This window comes from Tyto alba, unplaced genomic scaffold, assembly GCF_018691265.1.
Source record: "Tyto alba isolate M040663 unplaced genomic scaffold, T.alba_DEE_v4.0 Super-Scaffold_1, whole genome shotgun sequence".
Classification (NCBI taxonomy): domain Eukaryota; kingdom Metazoa; phylum Chordata; class Aves; order Strigiformes; family Tytonidae; genus Tyto; species Tyto alba.
The window spans coordinates 39212954-39236740 of NW_024881261.1; the positions used below are offsets into that span (position 1 = coordinate 39212954).

Here is a 23787-nt window from a genome sequence, read left to right on the forward strand (position 1 = left end):
CTGCCTGCAGGATGACAGGGAGCGTGTCTGAGAGCACGTGCAGTCATGCAAATGCCTATCGAGGGTAGAGTTGATATTATTTATGTAATAACATGCCAAAACCCACACGGGGCCTGGGGGATCGGACTGGATAAAACTAGAATGAAATCCCCTCTATCCTTGAAGTTGCTGGAGACTTTTTTTTTTTCCCACTAGCCTCTGATGCTGTTGAGCAGTCAAGGTGAGAGCTCGGCAATAAGAATGTGTATGTGATGACACCGATGTATCCAAATAAATATTTTCAGCTTCTTATTTTTCCCTAAGTTAAGAAAAATGACATCCTGCTTATGACATTCTGATGATGATTTTAATTTATATCAATACAATAAGAAATTAAACCTATGGGACCGTATGCAAAGCAATGCGTCATAAGAAACAGTGAGAAAACGAGCCAAAAAGCAAGAGGAGAAGAATACGAGGAAATAATTCCAGCTTATCACTGCAAGAAAAATATTTAATGTGGGTGTGCTGGTTTTGGCTGGGATAGAGTTAATTTTAGTTAATAGTTAGAGTTAATAATATAGTTAATTTTAGTTAATAGAGTTAATAATATAGTTCATAATACAGTTAATCACTATATTTCTGTGAGCTAGCGAAATTTCATCAGCCAAAATCCTAGATGTCAATGATCAGAATAGTTTTCTCCAGCTCACGGTGTCCGTAACATCATTTTGCTGGGAGTTTTGACGGGCTGTAACTAACAGCAGCGGGTGTGAATTCAATCCGATTCTGTGGAAACGCCTGAGCAGCATCGCTGGATGTTTTCTGTCATCCAAAGGAGCAATGTGTTTCCTGCACGCTTTAGTAGCTGCGGGGCTTACGGCTGTAAGACGCACAGCGTATCCATCCTCACACACTGCTCTCTGCCCAAAGCCAACTCAGAGGCGCTTTTGGAAGGTGTCAGGCAGCAAGAAAGACTGTAAGAAGCTCTGCAAGGAGCTCAGCACGCAGGCTGCTCCACGGCGTCAGCTGCTAGGGGATTGGGAGGGCTGATTTTTTAATATCAGGATCTCTTTTGCATTTCTCCCTGCAAAGAAAACTGTGTTTGGATGCCTTCTGTTTTCCATTCGGGGAGTTACCGTGTGGTGAAAGGGCCTGATAGTTAGTAAATTAGTAAATTAGTAATTTACTGTTAGTAAATTAGGCTCTGAGGAGGTGACGCAGTTTATTAAATTACCTGGTGAAATAGGGACCAGAATGTTGTTCACTGAAGATGGAAATAGCACAAAACTAATCCTTCCTCTTTGTAATCTTAAAATGCCCTCCCATAACAAATTATGTTGTGTGTGATAAGAAAAACAATCAAACAGAAAAACCTAGAAGAAAGCAAAGGGTGCCTGGGCTTCATCCAAACTCAATTAGCACTTGGTCTGGTACCACCCTGCTTTTGGCACCGCTCCTATTCCCAAGAGGTGATTTACCAAATACAGCTGAAAGGTGAAGGGAGAACAGAGCTGCACGTACAAGCCGGGTCTGAGAGATGCTGGGATGATGTGACCGATGGCCACCGAGGGCTACCCGGGACTTGGGGCATCATGTCCCGTAGGACACGTGGCCCCATCTTCTCTCGTACTGTACCCATGTGTCTGAAGAGAGACCCTCTAGGCAGACATATATGAAATATCTGCTGCCCTTTAAAACAAAAATACCTTTGATGGATTCCTCAACCACTGCCTTTAATGCCGTCCTCCTCTAAATACAAGTGTAAACTCCTCTAAATGTTGTAAAGTCCTAACTAGTGCTCTGTGTCATATGGTCCATAAGGAAGCTGCCACAAAACTTTAGCTGCTGTTGCGGGGGGGGAAACATTTAGACTTGTGGCACTATTTAAATAGATCATAAATACTGATGTTAATTTTTTTTTTTTTTTTTTTTTGAACATGGGGTGATTACTGGCTTCATACAGCTCCAAAGCACACAGCACGGTGACCTCAAGTCCACTTTATTGCTGCAGAGGCTGTTTGCTTGCAAAAGCAAGTTTAAAAGAGAAATGGTGGGGGCTGTACAGGCAGAATAAAAGCCAGAGTATTGATTTTATAAAAATCCAGCATCACCTTTGATACTCTGTTAAAGTTACACTAAGGGATAGCTGGCATGGCTTCCAGCGGGATAATTACAGCCCCAGTCTGAGTAATGTCTGCATGCTTTGGGCTTGCAAAGTGATCTGCTTTTATTAGAAGGAGCTTGAATGAGAAATGAAGGCACTGATCCTTCCTGGGTTCGATAGCTGGCATATTTTACATATCTACTTTCTGTAAACTGTTTTCTATAGTGCTTCATAACAGAAAAGCTGCTGGGAGCCAAGAAAATAAGCTTTGGCAGTGCTGGCCAAAGCCAACAGGGCTACTTCCAGCAGCACATTGCATTTTGCCTCCTTCGTACGTGAAAATTTGTGGCTGTGGATGTTCACCCACAGTAGGGAGTTAGCCATGGGCATGGGGGGCCTCGCTCCTTCGAGGTGCTCCGGGACCGGCGTATCTGGCAGAAAGATTGCCCTTTCTTACAGACGGCACCACGCTCTTTCCTTGGACCAACTGTAATCACCCAGGGTATCACCAGTCAGACTCAAAAGCTGTATTGAAAAAAAAAGTGCTAAGAAAAGGCACCAATAATTAGGTGGTTGTAAAACTCTTTGCCAACTCCCGTGGGAGCTACCTATTGATACCAGGGGCCATCCAGGATAAATGGGACTATCCAGAATAAATGGCACTGGCTGTGTTGTTATTTTCTGCAGCTGCCTGGTGAGTTTGCAAGGAAAGGTGGAGCAGGTACATAACCTTTCCCTCCTCTCCCCAGAAAGGAGATGGGATAATGCTGAATCCTCTGGCTGCTACAAGGTCACTGGCTGCGTTGCTCCAAACCCACTTGCCCTGAAGGGTTTCCAGTTAGGAGCTGCCTTGCTCCCTGCCTGGGTTTTCATATATATGGGATGTCTGGAGGACTTAAGAGGGTCAAAGCCAATTAAGATGTCTGGTCCTACTCAGCGCCTTAATTGTTCTTGCTGTCACTTCGTTGCAGGCTGTGTTTTATCTCTGTGCTCTTTGAAAGATGCTTGTCTTCAGATAAAACCACAGTTGCTTTAGGCTAAATCTAGATACACCACCAGGTGTGTTCCTGGAAGGGCCGATGGATGCTGAGGGTGATTTTGGGGAAGCTGTGATTACACAGGCTTCACAAACCGCTTGCTCTGCGGATAACTCTTACTTGGGCTTCCCCAGGAGCTGACCTTGAAGCTGCAGCAGTTGCTGGTTGTAAAATTGGTAACGCTCCTTGGTGACTTGCTGTGGCTGTCAGTAAGCTCACAGATTCAATTCAATGACTGTTCTTAGTGGCATGTACATATTATATATAAAAAAAATAATATATATATATAGCCCTTAATCTAGATCCAAAGAGATGACTGAGTGTGTTTTCCGCAACCAAAGCCAGATGGGATATTAATAATGATCACATGCTGGACTGCTCATATACTTAAAATGGGGGTTGTGTGAGCCAGAAGGCAGGTTGGGACCTGCTTCTGCTGTCCTCTGCTCCAGACATTTTATTTCTTTTAAGCACAAACTCTGTCTATCAAAAGAGAGAGTCACAGGCAGTGTCTGTACTTGGGGTCCAGTAATGTAGTAATGAAGACTGGAGAGCCTGTCAGTGCATGGAGGCAGTAATAAGATCTTAGCATGGCTTTAATTCACAGTATTCTGGGAGTTTTCTCTTTGTGCTGCTGGTCCCTAGGGCTGCAAAATGGGTCAAACCCAAAAGTGCTGTCACTGGAGTAGAAACAGAATTGCAGTTACCATAAAAAAAAAAAAGAATATTTAGCTGGTGTGCATATGATTATCGTAGAGAAAAAATGCAAAAAATTATATTTGGGAACCATCTTCTGTCTGCTGCTTGTTGGAGGTCCCTGCAGGTCTGTTGCCCTCCCTCTACTTTCCTCAGTCAGGAAAAAGGATAGTTGGCAGCAGTATGGCCAATACAAGTGCTAAACTCCTCTCCTTGCTCTACAAATACACCTGAGCCAAGTATATTTGGGGGTTTGGTTTTTTTACATGCCTTCTGCTGGTTTTCTGGCAATGCTTCCAGGTTGGTCTTGGCAATTAGTGAAGGTTGTCTTGGCAATTATTGAAGTGAAAAGTTAATTTCTGAAGTTATTAGATGCTGAAATTCTCCAGGGGTCCCACACCTCATGGACTGGGGCTTTCAGCAACACCGAGGACCCCAAGGACCATGTGTGGGACCTTCCTCACCATGTGTGGAGAAGAATCTCACACCCTGTGTCCTGCTGTCACACGCAGGTCATCTTGATGTCCCCGGGGACGGAGGACTACCTCCACCTCAAATTAAAACCGTATAATGACTGTACACTAATCTGGTATGAACACTTGCTTGCTTATCATCTCTCTTTACACCGCGGTTGTTTCAGTATTTATCCCAGTTCTGTGTGGAGGCCGAAGCTTACAGGAGGCCCTTGAATATTAATAACGAGCAGTGAGTTTAAAACTTAACTTGTTTGTTATTGGTGAAATCTGACTGCTTGATTATGTGTTTTGTAAGGAGATGATGTATTTTCTGGTGCGTTTCTTTCTCTAGTTCCCCAGCAGCAATTACTTTCACAAAGGCTTGAAGAAGAGCAGGGATGGTGCCTCCTGTTTTCCTAAATGAAGCATTTTTTTAAAGAAACGAGATTTTAACCGGGGAATGTAGCATGAAGTTGCTGAGCCTCAGTGCGTGGCTGAGCTCCCAGCTGCCTCTCCCCAGCATCACCCCTTCCTTTCCCGAGCAGGGTGTGGAGGGTCTCTCTGTCTGTCTGCAAATCTTTGCCCCGTGCTACACGATTGTTTCCTACACGAGATGGCGCTCTTTGCCTTTCAATAAAGCAAAATACATTTTTTTTTTTTTTTAATTTTTATTTTTTTTTTTCATTTATTCCCCTCCCCCCGAGTGTTTGCTGCCCCTCAGGCCTGCCTAGCCCCTTGGCCCCAGGGATGCTCCTGGGCTGAGGATGGGAACCGGGAGCAGCTCTGACCCCAGAGGTTTCTAACCCCACGTGAAAGGCTGGAGGCACAGATACACGTGTGCAAAAACACCCTGACACCTCCGACTCATTAAAAGAGAGGCTGCTAATTGATTTTTCCACCTTAAGACTCCTTTGACACAGCCTTGTCCTCCAAGCCCAGCTCAGATGCTTGGCCCTGTCCTTGCCTTGCCCTAGAAGGCCTGCGAGCCTCAAACCCAAGGGACAAGAACCCCCCCAGCTGCCCCAGGTTGGGGTGGGGACCCTGAGGGGTTCCTGGGTTCTTTTGAGGCCCCAGGCCTGGCTGTGGGGCCGGGCCAGCCCCTCTTTTTGCCTTAAGTAAGGGGCTCTTGCCTTCCTTTATGGAAGCGAGGGGGGTTTGTGAGGGAAATGTGATAGGGGAGCTGATGGTGCTTTTTGCCAACCGGCGTTAAAAATTCATGTGTGTTATGGGCTCTTCCAAATAAGTCCAGGAAGTGTGAGTTCCTGCCTCCTGGGAGCTGCTGGCAAGCACTCAGGCTGCCTGCCCGCCCCAGCCAGCATCCCCCCACTCCCCCCCACCCCGGGGACCCCGTGCCACCAGGGTCCCTGTGTCTGTGTGCCTGGCGATGGCCTCTGGTCCCTCACGGAGCGGGGTGCAGGCTGTCCATGCGTGCTGGGATGAGGGCTACCTGGTGCGTGGGAAGTTAGGGTGCCCCACGGGATGCTGAGGGTGGGTGGCATGTGTTGTGAGGTGACCTGGAGGGCAGGGATGGGGGGCAGCCAGGTGGAGTAGGATGGGGGGGGGGGGGGGGGATACCTGGAGGGGGGTGGAGGGAGAGGGGACTCTGATGGGGAGGGACGTGGAGTCCTCGATGGGGAGGGGTGCAGGTGCCCAGGAGGGGTGGGATGTTGGGAAGGATGCCGGGCGGGATGTGGGGTGCCCCAGCGGGGAGGTACGTGGGATGTCCTGGCAGGGAGGGGTGCAGGGTGGCACATAGGGTGCCCCGGCAAGGACAGAGGGCAGGTACTCCAGGGATGGGTGTGCCCGGGGTGGCACTGGGATGCCGAGGAGGGGAGCGATGAGGGGTAACGCAGCAGCGTGGGCTGTGGGGTGACCCGGGGGGTGGGATGCTGAGCTCCCGGGAGGGAGGGCCGGGCGGGGCGGGGCGGGGCGGGGGGCGGCTCCACGTGGCTCATTAGCAGAAGGCATTTTAATATTTATGAAGTGCTCTTGTTTGAATCCCAAGTCTTCGGCTCCAGTTACAAGGAGCTGCGTCACCCTCCGATCACATGGTAATTGTTGCTATTTCCAGGATCCCAGCCTTGCAGAGTGGCACAAAAGCTCTTTCCCCTTTTCTTGTCTTCTCCCCCCACCCCCTTTTCCCTTCTTTCTTTCCGTTGTGTTTTTTTTTTTTGTTTGTTTGTTGTGTTTTCTTTTTTTTTTTCGGTAGTGGTGTTTTTTGGGGGTTTTTGTATTTTTTTTTTTTTTCCGCCCCCTCCTCCTGTTTTCCCGCTCGCCGGCTGCCGGCGGGGCGCAGGGCAGGGTTTGGGGATGCCGGGGCCGCTGCCCTGACCCGGGGCGGGCAGGACCCCCCCCCCCCCCCCCCCCCCCCAGCCCCCCGCCCCTCTCCCGGCCAGCGGATCCCACCGCTGCTCTCGATGAGAGCTGCCCGCCCCGACCCGGGACCGGCTCGGCGCTAACGCCGGGGGTGGGGCGGGGACGGGACGGGACGGGACGGGGGGGGCTGTACCCCCAAAATGACCGAGCTAGAAGGGGACTTCACTAAGCTGCTGCTGTTGAAGGAGGAGCAGATTAAGGAGCTGGAGCGGCGCTTGGGAGAGAAGGACGAGGAGATCCAGGAGCTTCGCCGGCGGCTGCACAAATGCCAGTCGGTGCTGCCGGCCCCCAGCCCGCACATCGGGCCCCGCACCACCCGGGCTCAGGGCATCTCGGCCGAGCCGCAGACCTACCGCTCCTTCCACGACCTCCGCCAGGCTTTCCGCAAGTTCACCAAGGCCGAGAGGTAGGGACGGGTAACCCACCCCCCAACCCTTCCCCAAACCCCTTCCCGAGTGGGGTGGCTAGGAGAGAGGCGGCGGGACGCCCCATCACATCCCCCCCCCCCCCCCCCCCCCCCCCCCGGCTCCCCCGGAGAAGCGGCCCCGGGGGAAGCGCCGGGCGCATTTAGGGGCTTCCAGCCGCCGGGAGGGAGCCCTGCGGGGGGATCGGATAACTCCTTACCGGCGGCCCGGTCCCCGTCCCCCCCCTTCCCTTCCCTCCCCTGCCCCGCCGCGGCTCCGCTCCGGGGCGCCGGGGCGGGGAGGACCCGGCGGGGCGGAAAAGCGGCGGAGCCTCCCCCCGGCGCTTGGGAAAAGTTTGCAGCGGGGCCGAGAAGTTGTTTGGCCGCCTCCCGAGAGCCAGCCCCGGGTGGGCAGCGCCCACCCGCCCGCCCCAGCCCCGGGACAGGTGCCGGCTACCTCTCCCCGACCCCTTTTTGCTGCCTCCCCCCATCCTCCCAAGGCGCTCCTCAAAAACTAAACGGGCTTTGCACCCGCCGTTGTGCCCCTGCACCAGTGTCGGGCACCCACGGAGGGTTGTTTTGTTTGGTGGTTTTTTTTTTTTTTTTTTTTTTTTTTTTGAGGGGGGGGGCGTGGGGTCTGCATCACGCAACCTGGTGTCTCGGGGAGTTTCAAGTGCGTGAAAACGGGGGAGCGCTGCTCCGGCCCCCCCGGGGATTTGGAGCGTGACGAGGAAGTTGCTGTGGGAGCGCCCGGGACCGAGTGTCACCCTCCTTTGGGCAGACGCTGTCACTGGTGCTCGCCGAGTAAGAGACGGTCTGATTTCTTCCACGCATAGTGATTTGTTTCAGCACAAAATCATTTCTGACAGTGTTTCTCGTAGCAGGGGTGTATTTGGGTGAGGATCCACGCTGCTCTCCCCAATCTTCTCAGAAAACTCACATTGCCGTCACGCCGACCAAACTCTGCCCTTCCCTCTGCAGTTGCCCCCCCACCTTCTGTTAATGAGACTATCATTTAACTTAAAGATAAACCAGGAGTGCTTGGCTTTGGGCTTTGTTGTGGTTTTTTTTTGTTTGTTTGTTTGGTTTTTTTTTTTTTTTATTTGATTTTTAAATATTATTATTTTTCCTGACTGTATGGGGTGATTTAATTAAACAAACCGCCATGCCCAGGGAGGTGTGTGACTGCCGGCCACACTAGCAGAGTGTGTCAGTTCATCCCTCCCCGGGTTAGCACATCCCTTCGCACCCCCCGCCCGAAGCAGAAGCCGTGTATTGCGTCCAGAGAAGAAACCCGGCTCCGACTTTTTCCTTTGCCATTGCTTTTCTCGAAGGCTGTGACCATCCCAAGCCTCGACTACTGCAGGGGAAGGTGACAGTGACCTGGCAGGAACGGCAGGGACCCATGTGGGTCTTGCCCCTGCTGTTCCCAGCTCGGGCTGGCAGCCCAGCGCCAGAAAACGCTGCAACCGGGTGATGGTGTGAAGGTCGTTCGCCCCGTCCTGCATCGTTCCCCTCACCCAGAAATGTCTCAGCCCGCAGGAAAAACTCTCGGTGGGGCCTGCTGGCATTTCCCATCGTGGGGTTGGCACTTCATCCCACACCTCGGCCTCACTCCTGGTAGCCATGACGATGGTAACCAAGCCAGTTTGGGTTCGCTCTCAGATTTTAATTAAGCTCTGCTTAATTCTTCTCCCGTCTCATTGCTGGAAGGGTGACGGGCAGCTGCACGGTGTACCAAACCTGCTGCGCCCACAACCTGACTTTTTTCCCCCTTAATTGCCCCCAAATTAATGCCCACCAGTGGGTTAAATAAATGTGTGTTTGCACAGGCAGTGTCTCACCCGTTGATGGGGTTCCAGGTTGCTGCTACAGCATCCTGGGCACCGGGGGTGAAGGGTTTGCTGCAGTCAGCCTCTGCCAAGAGGATGATGATGTTTCCCAGTTTTCAGTGCCGACTGGAGGCATAAGTGGGTCTGCCTGGTGCCAGCTCCCTTTAATGTCTCTGTGGGTTTCTCTGACTTTTGCATCTAAAAAATGCTGACAGTGTTTTGTCTAATTTATTTATGGGGGTAGCATATACATATGAGTCCACTGCTTGTGTTTTAGCGGCTGATAGCATCGTCTAACCTGTTCATCTGGCAAGTCTTCAGGTCCTTGAGAGGTTGGAGGTGGGAAATACCTCTTTTCTAAAACACAGAGGTGACTTCCATACCATAAAAACTCCCAGATGATGTTTAGACCCGTCTGTTTTGTGTGTTGATTTCAAATTGATGCTGATAGAAACCTTTTTATCCAGGTCTGGGATCAACCTTCAAATGCTTTTTCACCTCTGAAGTTAAAGATACAGCTATCAACAATGTAATTAATTTTATTTAGGGCAAGCTTGGCTGTAATATCCACTGACATTGAAAACTCTCAAGAAGTTGAAACTAATAAACGGGATGACAGAAACTCAAAAAGGAGTTAAATTCCGGCTGAAAGCAGACAGTAGAGTTTGTCTCTGGCAATATGCTGTGCTTCTTGCTACCCATCCCTGTAATGTGTAGCAGGGTCAAACTTGTAAAAACTTGCAAAGATCCAAAGAAGAGGGCTGTGAGAGCAGAAAGTATCAAAAGAAGTGTTAACTTTTGTCTGGAAGTATGTTTTTATGCCGTTATTCCTCCCGATAACCTAGTTGTATAGATTTTAATGGAAGAAAGCATTGCTGTGTAGATGGTCAGCTGTATAGAGCTACTCTGATATAAATCAGATTTTCTTTCAAAATAGCCAGGACACTGGTGCTTTCTACATCTGTTTTTCAAAATAGATTTCTCCCCTGTTATTTTCTTGATCCATTCCTGCTAGCAGAGATTTGCACTGGGGAAAGAGACACACTTCTTGTAAATGATTCATTAATTTATGTTTGTTCAGTGAGTTTTTATTCACTTGTACCTAAACCAGGTAAGTGCTTCCGATCACACACAGACCCGGTGCTGTCTGACACAGCATCTGGCAGTTGCCTATTGCAATATAAAGAAGGAAAACCAACTTGTCGTTGTTTTTTCTAGCATGGTAAGAGCCACCCGTGGCACGACTGGATGATACAGCAATTGAGGCACTTTGCTAATGCCTCGGAAAGCGGTTCCTAGGAAGTGATCCCCAGTTGCTAAGCAAAGGCTCTGCCACGGCGCGAGTGCTGTAAATGATAAATGATGTCAAAAGTAAATGCTGAGGTGTACTCAGAGCACTTGGCTAGGACTAACAGCCAGATAAAGACTGTGGGGATTTTCAAAACTGCCTCATTCCCATGGTGAGGTGCTTTTTGAAAACCCAAGTGGTCCTATTCTGTGGGTTTTCAGCATCAGAAGATGCTTCGTGCCGCATAAATGATCGACGTGAGCCATAATCCCCGTCTTTTAAATCATCTTCTCAGTAAATTCCTGTGACTGTGTTCTTTCATTCAGAGGTGCGGTATCTAATTCCAGTTTAATCCTGCTTATTGGGGTCAACAAGCCTTATTCAAACCAGGACGATGCTAAATTACTTTGGAAACTGTTAAATGTTTTGAAATAGCAACTAAATCTTTGTCAGTATTAATGTGCCAGAGCCACGACTGAAAGGCAGTCACGGCCGTACAAGCAATTAAGCTTTATGTGTGTGATTATATCCCTAACTTTGCAAATTTCGTTCTGGACCATCCTGTCTCTGTGCTTTTTTTTGCATCAGTTCATGTCTGTCATGGTGCTATAGGCTCAGTCTCAGCATCATTTAAGAGAAGTGATGAGTTGCCCCACCCTGTTCCCAATAAGTTAGCCATCTTTCCTTGCTGCACCAGCTAACTTTGCCCCCCACTTTTTAATGGGTTTTCCCCTCTTCTGCTTTATTTTGGGAAGCATTTGCCACAAGATGGCAGTGGGGTCTAACATTTAAAGTGAGGTATTGGGGTGTATTGTGGTTTCAGCTTCGCAGACCTAGCCCAGTTATCCTGCAGATAGTTTTCCAGATGAAATCCCGGCATGAGTCTATTATTTTCTCCCCTTCCACCTTGTCTGAGGTTCTGGGTGGGATGTGTTGCTGAGAGCGTGTGTTCACCCGTGGTATTTAAACTCAGTATTAAAGGCTTCAGGTGAGCTATATGGTACTGTGGATGGAGGGTTGGAGCAGATGCTCTCAACTTTATAATACTCCTGGCCCCAACGCTTGTGATATGCTGGTGTTTGATGATGGCAGGATTAACCCAGCTCATGGTTGTTAAAGTCGGGCTTTGGGTACCTCTCAGGCCAGGACTGACCATGCAGAGAGTAAAAACCAGGCAATGTGGGAGGTCTCCAGTCCAAAACTCCAGGCAAGGCTGTCCTTAAAGCTGGACTGGACTTCTTGGGTTGCACCAGCCTAAAGCAAAGGGATCCCCTGCACAGCCTTGTGCTTCTCCATCACTTCTTCCTCCCCCATAAACAGTTTTGGGTTGCAGCTTGCCCGCTGTGGCTGTCTCCACCACCCCTGGAGCTGGGGAGGGCTGGTCTGTTGATGGCTTCACCCGTGCTTTGCTTCAAGCCCCCACGCATGGCAAGAGAGAGTTTCTCCCACCCTGGGGCAGCCGGGGCTGTGTCCTTCCTCCCTCAGCCCTCTTTCTGGGAACTCATCTCCCAGACGGGTGGCTGAGTTGTGTTAATTTAGACATGATCTCATCATCTGCCAGCCGCTAAAGCAATATTGATCCTGCATTTGGCCTCCACGTGAAAAACAACCCAACTGCTTCCCCAGTACCTGTAACCACTGTCCCTCGAGGCCTTGGGAGGCTGGAAAATGAGCATTTGCTTTATTTTTTGACTACTGGGGGGCAAATGTGTAACCTGCTACAAATGTGTAACACTTCAGTTATATTAAGGACAGCCTTTAAGCTAAAGAAAGGACATTTGGGGACCATAGCTCGTCTAATATTTGATACTGCTAAGCAGCTATGTCTTAAATAGTTTAAACAGGCAGGTTTTGAGTCCTCTGCGTGTCTGCTATTCCTCTTTAGCAATATCTCTGTGAGAATCAGCATCACTTTGCAAAGCTCAGAGGAAGGGTACGGGTTACAGCAGTAATACTGACATTAATTACGACCCTAAAAAATACTTCTGTTCCCTCATCACTGGTCTGCTCCCAGTGTGCCGCAAGAGCACATTCCGTGGATGCTTCGTCCCTGGGTGATTGACACTGAAGATTGTAAGGATTTTATTAGATTCAAATATATTGGTGTAGGAAGTATTAATGCTGCTCTTGTTGCTTGTAGTGTTGGTAACGTGTTGCTGGCCCAAAGAGACAGGAAAATATGAAGGAGGGAAGTTTGGCTGGGTGATATTGAAGTCTGGGGAGGGCCAGAAAATACTGCAAAAGGAGCAGTTGAAATGGGAGCCAGGCTCTTTACTTGGTCAATCTCCTCTCTAATTATTTGGACGGAGCAACTTAGTCTGTGGCACGAAGCAGTGAAGGCTACTGAGTGATGTTTGGAGACAAGCGGGTTGTTGCACGCCGAAGGAAGAGCTATGGCATGGGTCATCGGGTCCCTGGAGGGGGCTGAGGTCAGTAAAATAAGCGGAAGGATTTTAGAGAGAGAGAGAGAGGAACAAATGTTTGTGATTAATCAATGGAAACCATTTCCCTTCATTTAATTTTTAATGGGCTGAAGTTCCCCCTCCCCCCTCCCTGGGCACTGCTTCCCTTTGGCTCCTGGGAGACCTGAAAAGCGAGCTGCAACATGGGGAAATCGTGCTCCTGAAGGGCATCAGATGGCACCTCTCTGCCGGGCATGGCTAGGCGTCCGTCTGTCTGTCACCAGCAGCCCTGGCGACTGACACTGCCTTTTCCATCATATCCGTTCGGCGCTTCCTCGTGGGCAGAACAGCATCCCCACTATGGCAGCACATCAAAAGCAGCTAAATTGAGCTTTGCCCTCCACCTCCTGCAGAAATAATGTAAAATATATATTTATTTATATATAAATACATGAAATAATAATAAAAAAAATAGATTATTTGCTATGATCCCTGGCCCTTGTGAAAAGGGATGGGCAAGCTGGCAGAATGAAAAATTTTCCAGGTGGTTTCTAATGAAAACTTGAAATATTTGGCTTCACTATCTATTGCTCGGTTTTGCACCGAGCAAAGCCTACACCACCGTGATGCGACTTCCCAAACCTGACCTTCACCGTCGTGTCTCACGGTTTGTGCCTCACCTGCTGGGTCTCAGCACCCTCGTCCCGACACCGTGCCGCGCGGGGGGTGACAACGTGGTCCCCACCCAGGGTGCAGGGTCAGGCCTGGGACGGGCAGGGGATGAGCTGCTGCCGCCCGGTCCCCGGCTGACGCAGAGTTGTTCCCAGCGGCATCGTTGTAAATTCTTCCTTCTGCCTATTTTTAAGTGCCTCGAGTCACGAGGCTTTCGGTGCCTCCCTCAGGGGACTGAACCGCAGGCAGACAGATCTTCAGGCAGCTGCCAGATTACCATATAACCCACCTTCCCCCCGCCCAGAGCTTGCCTGATTTGGTTACGAATCCCTAAAAACGTGATTACATACAAGCTTTAAACCTATAGCTGTGCTCCCAGGCAAGGTCACGATAAACTCCTTTTCTCCCTCAGACCTTTGACGAGAGTTTATTTAAAAATAAATAAATAAATATAAGGGATGCAGGATCTAGCAAATGCTTTGTGTTATTTTTCGGTGGCGGCTTGTGGTCGTCACTTGGTCTGGAGGAGAAAAAGGGTCCCGTGTCTCACTTGCCGCTGCATTTTTAAAAGCAGCGTGTAGATGTGGGCATATATGGTATTGTAAACTGCTTGGCCACAGTCGCTCTTTATTTGGCTGCTTTTTAGTCACAGCAAGTCCCATTTTTGTCAGAACTGTACCATGGAAAAGGTAATTCTCTAGTGAAAATCCCCTGGGCAGTGAAGTGTATCAAAGTAAAATGAGATTGAAAGGACTAAAATAAGACAGTGAGTCCCTCTTTGCAGCTTCACTAATGAGAAACTTTGGGGAAAAAGCTTTCCCAAGATATTCGATTGGTTGCCTGTGGAGTTGATGCAGGTCCGGGAAAATATCTAACAGAGCTTGGCAAGGGGCTTCTTAAAAAGCTTTACTCTCCACCGTGACGTCCTGGCTGGAAAAGATGAGGACTGTTTGTTTGGGGTTTTTTATAGGGTTTTTCTACATTTTTGCTCATGGATGTTCTTCGAGCATATTTGTTCCATTAGTAATAAAACCCTGTAGTCACAAGTGAGGCATGTGCATGTGAAGGAGATGCTAAAAAGGCCAGAGGAAAGGAGGCTGAGCTCAGGGCCGTGCATGCAGGGGCAGGATCTAGGATGCTCCAGACCCAACCATGGGGATCTGCAAACACAAATGGGGATGCCTGTATTTTTGGATCGAATTCATGTTTGAGGCAAAGCCCAAGCTTTGTGCCATACTACAAGGGAGGGGGACCAACCCCTCCAGCAGTGCAACCAAATCTCTGGGCTGTGTCCTGTAGGGTCCTGAGAGGTGGAAAGAGCAGGTGGCGGTCCCATACCTGAATAAGAAAGGGACTTTGTGAGTCAGTGCCCAAATCTGTCCTGTCGATGCCGTGGCTTGTGGGGTCTCCATCCTCAGGGACTGCCTCGACTCGCCTGGACACAGCCCGGAGCAACCTGCTGTAGCCGCAGCGTTGGCCATGCTGGGAGTGAACCAGAAACCCTCCAAACAAAATCGTGCCGAGGTTTCTGAGACGTTGGTAGCTTAGTGCTCCCAAGTGATGAGCTCTTTGAAGTCACATCTGCCAGGAAAACAGTTGTGGCTGTACCCTGACCTCGCGGCAAGAGGGCCAACCAAAGCTTTGGTGATCTGGGAGAGCAGAGGTGCTGTGCAGCCAGGGAGGGACAATCCTGGATTCAGCACAGGCCCGAGTGATGTCCTGGAGAGTCTGTGACCAGGACTAGGCCTGCTGTCCCCCACTAACCTCCGGCTCTGCTGCCTCCACCAGCTTCCGTTTTAATTGAGATCTGCTTCATTATCAGATGGCTCCTTCTCTTCTCAGGTAGAAGTTTGAATAAATCCCCGAAAACTTTTGTCAAGGGAAAATGTTTCATGGTAGCACAAATTAACTGTTTTAAGCAATGTTGGGCTAAATAAAGATGCTAATCTGAATCCTTCTCTTCTGTTGAGTCTAGCTGGTAAGACACCCGTTGGTTTTTGGGAGGCCTTTTGGAATGCACTCCGATGCATTTGATTCCAGTGTAATGGAGCAGGTATAACTTTTCTTTTATTTTAAATGTCGGTTAGAACATGAAGTTACATATAGTCCTAAAATACAGCTGATGGCTTTCCTGAAAGACGATGAGCTGTGAAGGACACACCAAAGCAGTTTTGCGTTGCGTTCTCTCTCCCAAGAGATGCTGTTGTATCTCTGAAAGAGTGAGAGTCAATTAAAATTCTCCATTAACGATGTGAGGAGTGTTGAATACTGTTCTGTACACTGGAGCAGGACTGTCTGCTCTCTCTAGGGCTTGGAAACATTTCTCTCTTTTGCAGGGAGAATATATCAAGTGGAACTTTAATAGAGGCATGTTGTGGGTAGCACATACTGGTACAGCAGCAGGTGAACATGATATTAAACTCTTCTGGACCTGTGCTGTTGTACAATTTGGGTTAGAGATGGTAGAAAAACAAAAGCTAAAGATGCAACTAAGTGTGAAGGAAGTTTTGCCTCCTGTTTGACTTAAATGGGTTTTATTTTGTGACCCTTTGACCCTGGCTTTCTAGGTGCATTTGTGGTTTTGAGACTTATCAGTATGTAGAATGGGGTAAAAACATATACCTGTGGTGTCCTTGTAGCAGTAAATTAATTACAAACTGATCACGGGACTGTAAAATTCAAACAGCATACAGACACATTGGTAGGAAACAAAGTGTTAATTAATATAAAAGGCCCAGAAGGTAACTGTGCAGGTCAGAAATAGGTTCAGGACATCAGTATCTTAATATTTGGGTTTTGTCACATGTGGTTTGCAGTAATGGAGTACAGTGTGAGGCTGTGATTGATTCCAGTGATTGCAACGAGATGGGAATTTTGAGTTATTTTCATTTGCATTTTGCTCTTTGCTGGAAGTTTCTTTAAAATCCTCCAAAGTAAAAATCACCACCGGTATATTAAGTGACCAATCAGTGTATACATTCTGTTTTGGTTTGGTTTGGTTTGGTTTTTTTTTTAAATAATTCCAGTAAGTTGTTTGTAATAAGGGATCAGGTCCCGAATCTTGTAAATCCACTTTCTATTTATGTATCTGCATGTGATATTGTCAGTATTTGATTTCTTTAAACTCTTTAATGCTTCACATGCTGAGGATTGGCCCCAGAGACATTCTCTATATTATTTATCCAGGAGGTGTATGAAAGTGGGAAGGATAACAGGATAATTTCTTGAGCAGCTAATGTGATGAGATCCCAAAGAAATATACCCAAATCCTCTGGCTGGCTTAACATGTGTGCCAAAATTTGGTGTATGGTAGATGTCTTTGGTGTAATTATTAAGCCAAAATGCAACTTTAATAACTGGAATCACTGGGTGTAGTAGGAAGGGGTCCCTTAAGAAATGCTTCCTGAAGGGTGGCTTCCAGCTGGGCTGTTTTTAATGGTTTGAAGGCATGTCAGAAGCGACTATGGTGCAGTGAAAGATGCGAGGAGAGCTATTGTGCTGTGAATAAGGCCAGAAGGGTAGACTTACTTAGAAATTCATGCAAAAAAAAAAAAAAAAAAAAGCTAGAAGGAGTAAATACATCAAATGTCCCCTCTTGCTAAAGCCCATGTTTTTCCTGAAAGTCAAAGGAAAATAAATCTAGGTGCTGGTGTATTGGGTTTGTGTGGCAAGGTTTTGGTAGCCCGGGGGGGAAACAGGGGCAGCTTCTGTGAGAAGCTGCCAGAAGCTTTCCCCATATCCGACAGAGCTGACGCCGTCTGGCTCCAAGATGGACCCACCTCTGGCCAAGGGCGAGCCCATCAGCGATGGAGGCAGCACCTCTGGGGTTATGTATTTAAGAAGGGGAAAAAAAACCAACCTGGGGGAGAGCAATAGCAGCAGAAGAGAGGAGTGAGACTGTGTGAGAAAAACAACTCTGCAGACATCAAGGTCAGTGAAGACGGAGGGGGAGAAGGTGCTCCAGGCGCCGGAGCAGAGACTCCCCTGCAGCCCGTGGTGAGAGGGCAGGCTGTGCCCTGCACACGTGGAGGTCCACGGTGGAGCAGATGCCACCTGCAGCCCGTGGAGGTCCCCACACCGGAGCGGGGGCATGCCCGAAGGAGGCTGTGACCCCGTGGGAAGCCAACGCTGGAGCTGGCTCCTGGCAGGACCCGTGGCCCCGTGGAGAGAGAAGCCCACGCTGGAGCAGGTTTGCTGGCAGCACTTGTGACCCCACGGGGGAACCCACGCTGGGGCAGCCTGTTCCCGAGGGACTGCACCCCGTGGGAGGGACCCACGCTGGAGCAGTTTGTGAAGGGCTGAAGCCCGTGGGAAGGACTCACATTGGAGAAGTTTGTGGAGGACTGTCTCCCGTGGGAGGGACCTGCGCTGGAGCAGGGGAAGAGTGAGGAGTGTTCCCCTGAGGAGGAAGGAGCGGCAGAGACATCGGGTGATGGACTGACCATAGCCCCCATCCCCTGTCCCCTGCGCTGCTGGAGGGGAGGAGGGAGAGAAACTGGGAGCAAAGCTGAGCCCTGGAAGAAGGGAGGGATGGCAGGACAGTGTTTTTAAGATGTGTTTCTCACTGTCCTACTCTGATTTGATTGTCAATAAATTAAGATACTTTTTCCAAGTTGAGTCTGTTTTGCCTGTGATGGTATTTGGTGAGTGATCTCTCCCTGTCCTTATCTCCACTCATGAGCCTTTTGTTGTATTTTCTCTCCCGTGTGCAGCTGAGGAGGGGAGCGATAGAGCGGCTTTGGTGGGACCTGGCCTCCAGCCAGGGTCAACCCACCACAGCTGGGAAGACTTGGAGAAATACAGCAAGCATGGAAAAGTTAGATTTGAAGTCATTTGGAAAGGCAGTACTGCAAAAATCTGTGAAGGAGCACACAGCTCTTGAGAGGCTTGTGTGGGTAACCCTGCTTCATAAAATCCTCTGCAATTATTAGAGGGTAGTTTTGTCCCATGTCCATAGGGACTTGCCCAGCACTCTGGGACTGTGATGGACTGTAGTATGGCTTGGTGGCAAGAAGACTTTTTTTTTTTTTTGCAGTTGGAGGGAAGCAGCTTTCAGCTGGGTTGGGGTCATTACTGCAGTCATAAACAGAAGGAAATGCAGGCTGCAGTGTGGCAGAGAGTGTTTTTGGTAAAATAACTGGGAAGTTGCTTTAGTCTGGCAGGCACAGGGGAAAATGCTGGCAATAACAAGGCTGTGTCTCCAAGGGTACTTTGAGGCATTTTTGCTTTTCATCTCCCAGCACTTATCACTGGAGGGCAGTGGTGTTTGAGAAGATGACTGGAAGAAGAAAACCACAGATAAAGAACATGGCATAGCTCCTGGATCACTAATACAACACATGCTCAAGACATTGAGCATGTCATTGAGGATTAGAGCGAGGATTTTATTCTTTAAGGGTATTTTCCTTGTCTTGCATTACCTTAAAGTCACATCTCATAGCTGGATGATGTTGGGTATGTTGTTCCTGTCCCCATCACAACAGCACCACACAATGCCGTGCTGACTGCATCAGCTATGCCACGGAGGATGGGTTGCAGCACACCCCTCTGCCTCGGTTTCCCTGCTTTGACACCCAGAGGGATCACGTGGCCCGGACACATGAAAATAGGGAAAATGAGGTGATTTGCTAAATGTGTGTGACTTGGGTGGAAAGTGATAAGCACGGGCAAGTGGGACGAACTCGCCTTGGTGAAGCATACTTTGGCACTCAGAAATGTGGGAGGTGGGACCCGCACACATCCATTTAATGAACGTGTTTCCTGGTGCAGCCCTGAAGCTCTCCAGGCTGGGGGTCACCCAAGCGCGAAGAAAGCAGAGACAGCCTGAACATTTCAGTCCAACAGCTTCATCTCTGCATGCAAAATCTGGGCTTGTTCACTGCAATCAGAGGAGAAGATGCTATTTTGGGATAATCTGGGATGCATTCAGCATGGACTCTATCTACAGGCTTCATCTCTCCGGTGTGCAGCAGGCACTGGGATGCTTTGCGTTGCTGTGGGCTCTTTCAAACCTTGCAGTGCAGATGAAACACGTTGGGGTAACCCCAACCTTGAGCCTCAGAAACCAGGGTCACAAATGTCTCCTTACCGCATAGTGCAGCTCTGCAGAGGCAGGAGGAGCATGGAAATCACTTGCTGTGCAGATCTGGCTTGTTTTCTGTTGCCTCCCTCTGCAATGGTTCCCCCCCTTCTTTCTGCCCATCATTTTCTATTCTGCTCGCATGGAGGTGGTCCCCAAAGAGCTACAAGATGATGGAACCTCCACCATCGGCAGCTCCACCAGTGTCATAGAGAAGGACCGAGAAGGCGAATGAAGAGCAGTATTTACATGCTATTTTACAGATGACAGCTTGGCTGTTTTTAGATGATTGTCACAGGGCAACAAGAAGTGGTTTGTTTTGTTATGTTTTTTTAATATAGAAAACAGAATTAGAACTGAGGCAAGTGTGATGGTTCGGCTTTCTCAGCAGGGGGCTGAGCTCTTGGCAGCTGAGCACGGTGAACTCAGTACACCTGTATTTTAGGGGTGCTGTTTGCTGGGTGTAGCTCAGCCTCTGGTTAGAAAACTCACGAGCTATCTCAGCAAGTCAGAGCTGAAGTCAGTCTCAATTTTGGCTGGAGACAACACTTAAAAGCCTTGCTCTGCTGATTCAAGTGAAATCCATGGGGCATCGTGATACCTGAACGAGAACTTCTGTGAAGATGGCTGGCCATAAAATGGGCATTTGAAACCAAGCAAATGGCAGTATATTTTCCCTTTTTCCCCCTTTTTTAAATTATCCAATTGTCTTTTATTAAGAAACTAGCAGTCATCCTATACTTATCTAGAGACAATTTTAAATTTTCCTAAAAAAAAATGAAACTATTTTCCTATTTCTCAATTATCAAATTAATTTGGAAGGATAAGAAAAAATCTTGGGCTTAAAAAAAAAAAAGTTGACTTTTAATTTTATTTTCCTGTAAAGATAATATTGGGCAAGATTTAACTAGAGAAGTGTGACATATAGGCCCAGGCAGTTTACTGACACACTTGTCTCTGTTCATGTTCCTTTCAAGACCAGAACTGGGTGTTATGTAATAGCATGAGATCTTTCCTTTACTAACACGTATTGGTTTATTTTGCAATTTGATCACTGATAGAATGAGGTTGTTTACAAGAGGATAATGGGCTAGTTATCTCCTCAAAATAAGTATCTCCTGTGTTAAGTGTCTTACCTGGGTCTTAATGTTTACCTGGCAGAAATGCATTTTCTTTTGCTGTGGCAGCTGTGCACAGCACAGGAGAGCCCTTCTCTGTGACGTGATATTTGATCCCAGCTACTGTAACCTACAATTAAGGAATTTTATTCCCAAATCCATATTGGAGATCCTGAAAAAGCCCCCAGGACTAACCGGCTCTCTTCTGGATTTGACTTGCCCACTTACTTGGCTCGTTACCCTCCACGCAGCTTGAACGGCTCTTAGGTTATCAAATTCAATTTTTCAGCAAGGGGGTTTCTCCATCTAGGCTGTGTATTTACTGTGCAATTGGGGGCAAATGGTGGAAAAATACCTTTCTTTTTTATTTTTTCTCTTTTTTTTTTTTTTTTTTTTTTTATTATTTTAAAATACAGCATAACATTATTAACATTTTGATGCTAAATGCAGAGAATCTTGGTAGTGAGGCACATTTTGTCCTTGTCAAGACAAGGGACAAACCTTGAGCACTTGAAGAAATGAGAAGTCTGAGCGTGGCAGATGGCAACTAACTAGGACTCAATTTGGTGTAGAAAAGAAGAAACAAGGAATAATTAAGCTCAGCGAAAATGGGGAGAAAGTATGTTTTATGATGCTGGGGTACATCATGTTTGCTTAACTAGATACGATTTATGTGAATGTTTCTACCACAACGAGAAGCAAGATGAAAGATATGTCTTTGAGAATATGCTCATTCCTTTTTGATGCATCTGCTTTTAGACCACTGAATTTAGCTTTGCAAACAGCAAAGACTCAGGTAAGTGCACTAGTACCAGGTTATGGAGGATCTCCAGATCCATACAAAAGACTTGCCAGGAGGCTGGGTGCAAAGACAGAGCCGTAGAGCTTGTGCAAAGGAAAAGCAGCAGCAGTGATGTGTTAAGGTATTGGAAGAGGATGGGTAATAAATATGTGTACGATTACTGCGTTCATTATGGCAGGTGTCAGGAATGGTATATACATACAACAGTGGCTTGATGACTTAGTAAATGGGCAAGATGACTTGTTTCTTTTTAGTAAATGGGGAAACCTCAGCTTATTAAAAAATAATGTGTTAGTGTCAGGAAAGGAATGGAAACAAGGGTGAGGCTCAGAATGTAAATAAGGATAAATAAAGGCCGTTTGTTGATGCAGGACAGCAAGACGCAATCTCAGAAGAAATCTTCCATTTTACTTGGCAATATGATAGATGGATGGATGAGGATGTAGCACTCAGCTGGAGGCTGGTATTTGGACTGGGGGCACAGTGAAGTTTAGGTTTACCCTTTTCACAGTCTCATGGGTGGTTCTGTTGCCATTTCAGCCTGAATGGAGGGGCGGAAAATCCCAAGATCAGCTTCCATAGGGAAAATTTTCATAGAACAACATGATAGGTGTTGACTGTTCTCTATCAGCAGGTTAGGAAGTGCTTTCCTTTGGAAGTGAGTCTCTTTGCCCCCATTTTGCAGATGGAGAATGTGAATGACTTACCTAGGGTGAGTGCACTGGTTAGTAGCAGGGTCAGGGGGAGACCTTAGGTATCAACTGCATTTATGGCCGTTACTCAAAAATGGAGCATTCCCCCCCATCTGGGAAAGCTGCCATTGCCCCATTTTGCCTCCTTTTTGTGTTTCTTTCTAGTGACAGTGCATAGAACAGGATTGCACAGTAAACTTAAAATCACCATCTGTTTCAAATCTTTCCAAGTAATTTTTAATGCCCTGTTCTCCTTGGGTTTGGGCATCTGAGGTGACATCTTTTCACACAAAAGCCCGGAAGAAGGGGTTCAGCTTCTGTCTGGGCTCTGTGGAGGTGATATGTCACAGCAAGGAGTCGTTTCTTCAGGGAGCAGGTTGTGTGAATGCCTGGGCAGGCGATAGACACACCAGCCGCCTTCTCAACAACTTTATTTCTGTCTTAAGCTGCCTCTGTAGCTCAGAAAAGGTCTACTGAATGTTCACAAAAAAAAAAAAACAACCCAAAAACAAACAAACAAACCCCCAAAACCAAAACAATAGCAAAGCGTCATGAAAGGTGTTTTGTTGTGGGTCGTGTCGTCCCCACTTTGATTTTTCACTCTGGTTTATGAAATCTGTGTCAAGGTAAACGGTGAAATCGCTATGTTCCCTTTCATTGCATAATATATGGCTGGGGCTTTAGTGTGGTGTTTTGGCAGTCAGGCTGTCCCTGCCAGGAGCATGCTTCTTGCTTTGATCTGCAGTTTTATTATCAGGTGCCTGATTCAGCAAAAGGACTGGATTGCCTTTTTGGAAACCCAGACCAGAGCAATTGGCCTCCCTTGCAAGAGGCCCTGGTGTTTTGCCTCTTCCCTTCCCTGAATAACTCATCACTGCTGGAGCAGAGAGAGTTGAAGCAAAATTGAAATTTGACCTTCTCCTCCATGGCATTAAAATAATCACTTAAAAAAAAAAAAAATTCCAAAGTGAATGTTTTATCTTTTGATGGGAGATTGCTCGTGGCAGCTTCAACCAGAAGCTTATTCCTCTGGGGGAAGATGCTGGAAAAAAAAAAGGTTGACCTGATGTGGGTATTATGGATATGAAATTTCTTACTCGATTAAACCATATGTTTGGGGGCAGAAGAGCAAAAATGCGTGGGAAAAGGAAGTGGAAATGGTGTCATGGGTCAACTGAAGGCCAGTTTGACAGAGATTTTGGTGCCTGATTAATCTCTTCTGAGTCTGTGCAGCTAAATCTATCCTAAAGCATCAGTGAAGTTAATCAGCTCTTTGCAGAGACTATTTGCATCCAGAAGATGTTGAAACACTTGTCTCACCCACCCAGCTCCTTCTGCTGCAGCTTATTATCAGCTCTTGCACCTTTTTTGACTGGATTGACCCATGGCTTGTAGTTGCTGCTCTGATGCGGGAGGGCTGGTTGACTTCTGTATTGGGGAGGTTGCTTCTCCTTCTCTTTCATTCTGTTGCTAAATATCGAGTAGCTAAAAATCAACTCTCTTTAAAAGGCTTTTAATCATGTAAATACAGGGGAAAAAATTCACATGAGAATATTGGTTAGTTGTCCACTGAAATTATGTCATTAATCTCCCCAGCTAGTGTTTCTTTGATCACTCTTGCCCAAGCAAGCTTGTGAACCAGTCCATTTAAGCTGTTGTTTTTACTTTTTTTTTTTTTTTTTTTTTTCCCCCCCACAATGACTCTTCTTCTGACCCTGTTCTGGGTCTGTGATTCATTAGGAACTGGAAGCAGCAGTTATTTGTGTGGGCGTTAGATATACTCGTCATGCAATCATTTTCACATTGTGAGGCATAATATGGAGCTGATAAAGTCCGTACATCTGCATTC

At 47.6% G+C, this 23787-nt stretch overlaps 1 protein-coding gene across 2 annotated transcripts in view; it reads left to right on the forward strand.

The window, feature by feature from the left end:
- Positions 1–6286: 6286 nt before the first annotated feature.
- Positions 6287–23787, forward strand: part of PRKG1 (protein kinase cGMP-dependent 1) — a 533418-nt gene continuing 515917 nt past the window's right edge. The window contains exons 1-2 of one of the 2 annotated variants that reach the window (XM_042789839.1): positions 6287–6325; positions 6836–7056. In XM_042789839.1, the coding sequence (XP_042645773.1) occupies positions 6323–6325; positions 6836–7056 (224 nt within the window). In that variant the 5' untranslated portion in view covers positions 6287–6322. Of the gene's footprint in view, positions 6326–6532; positions 7057–23787 lie in introns of those variants that run through there. The other variant, XM_042789836.1, reaches the window with a different exon arrangement.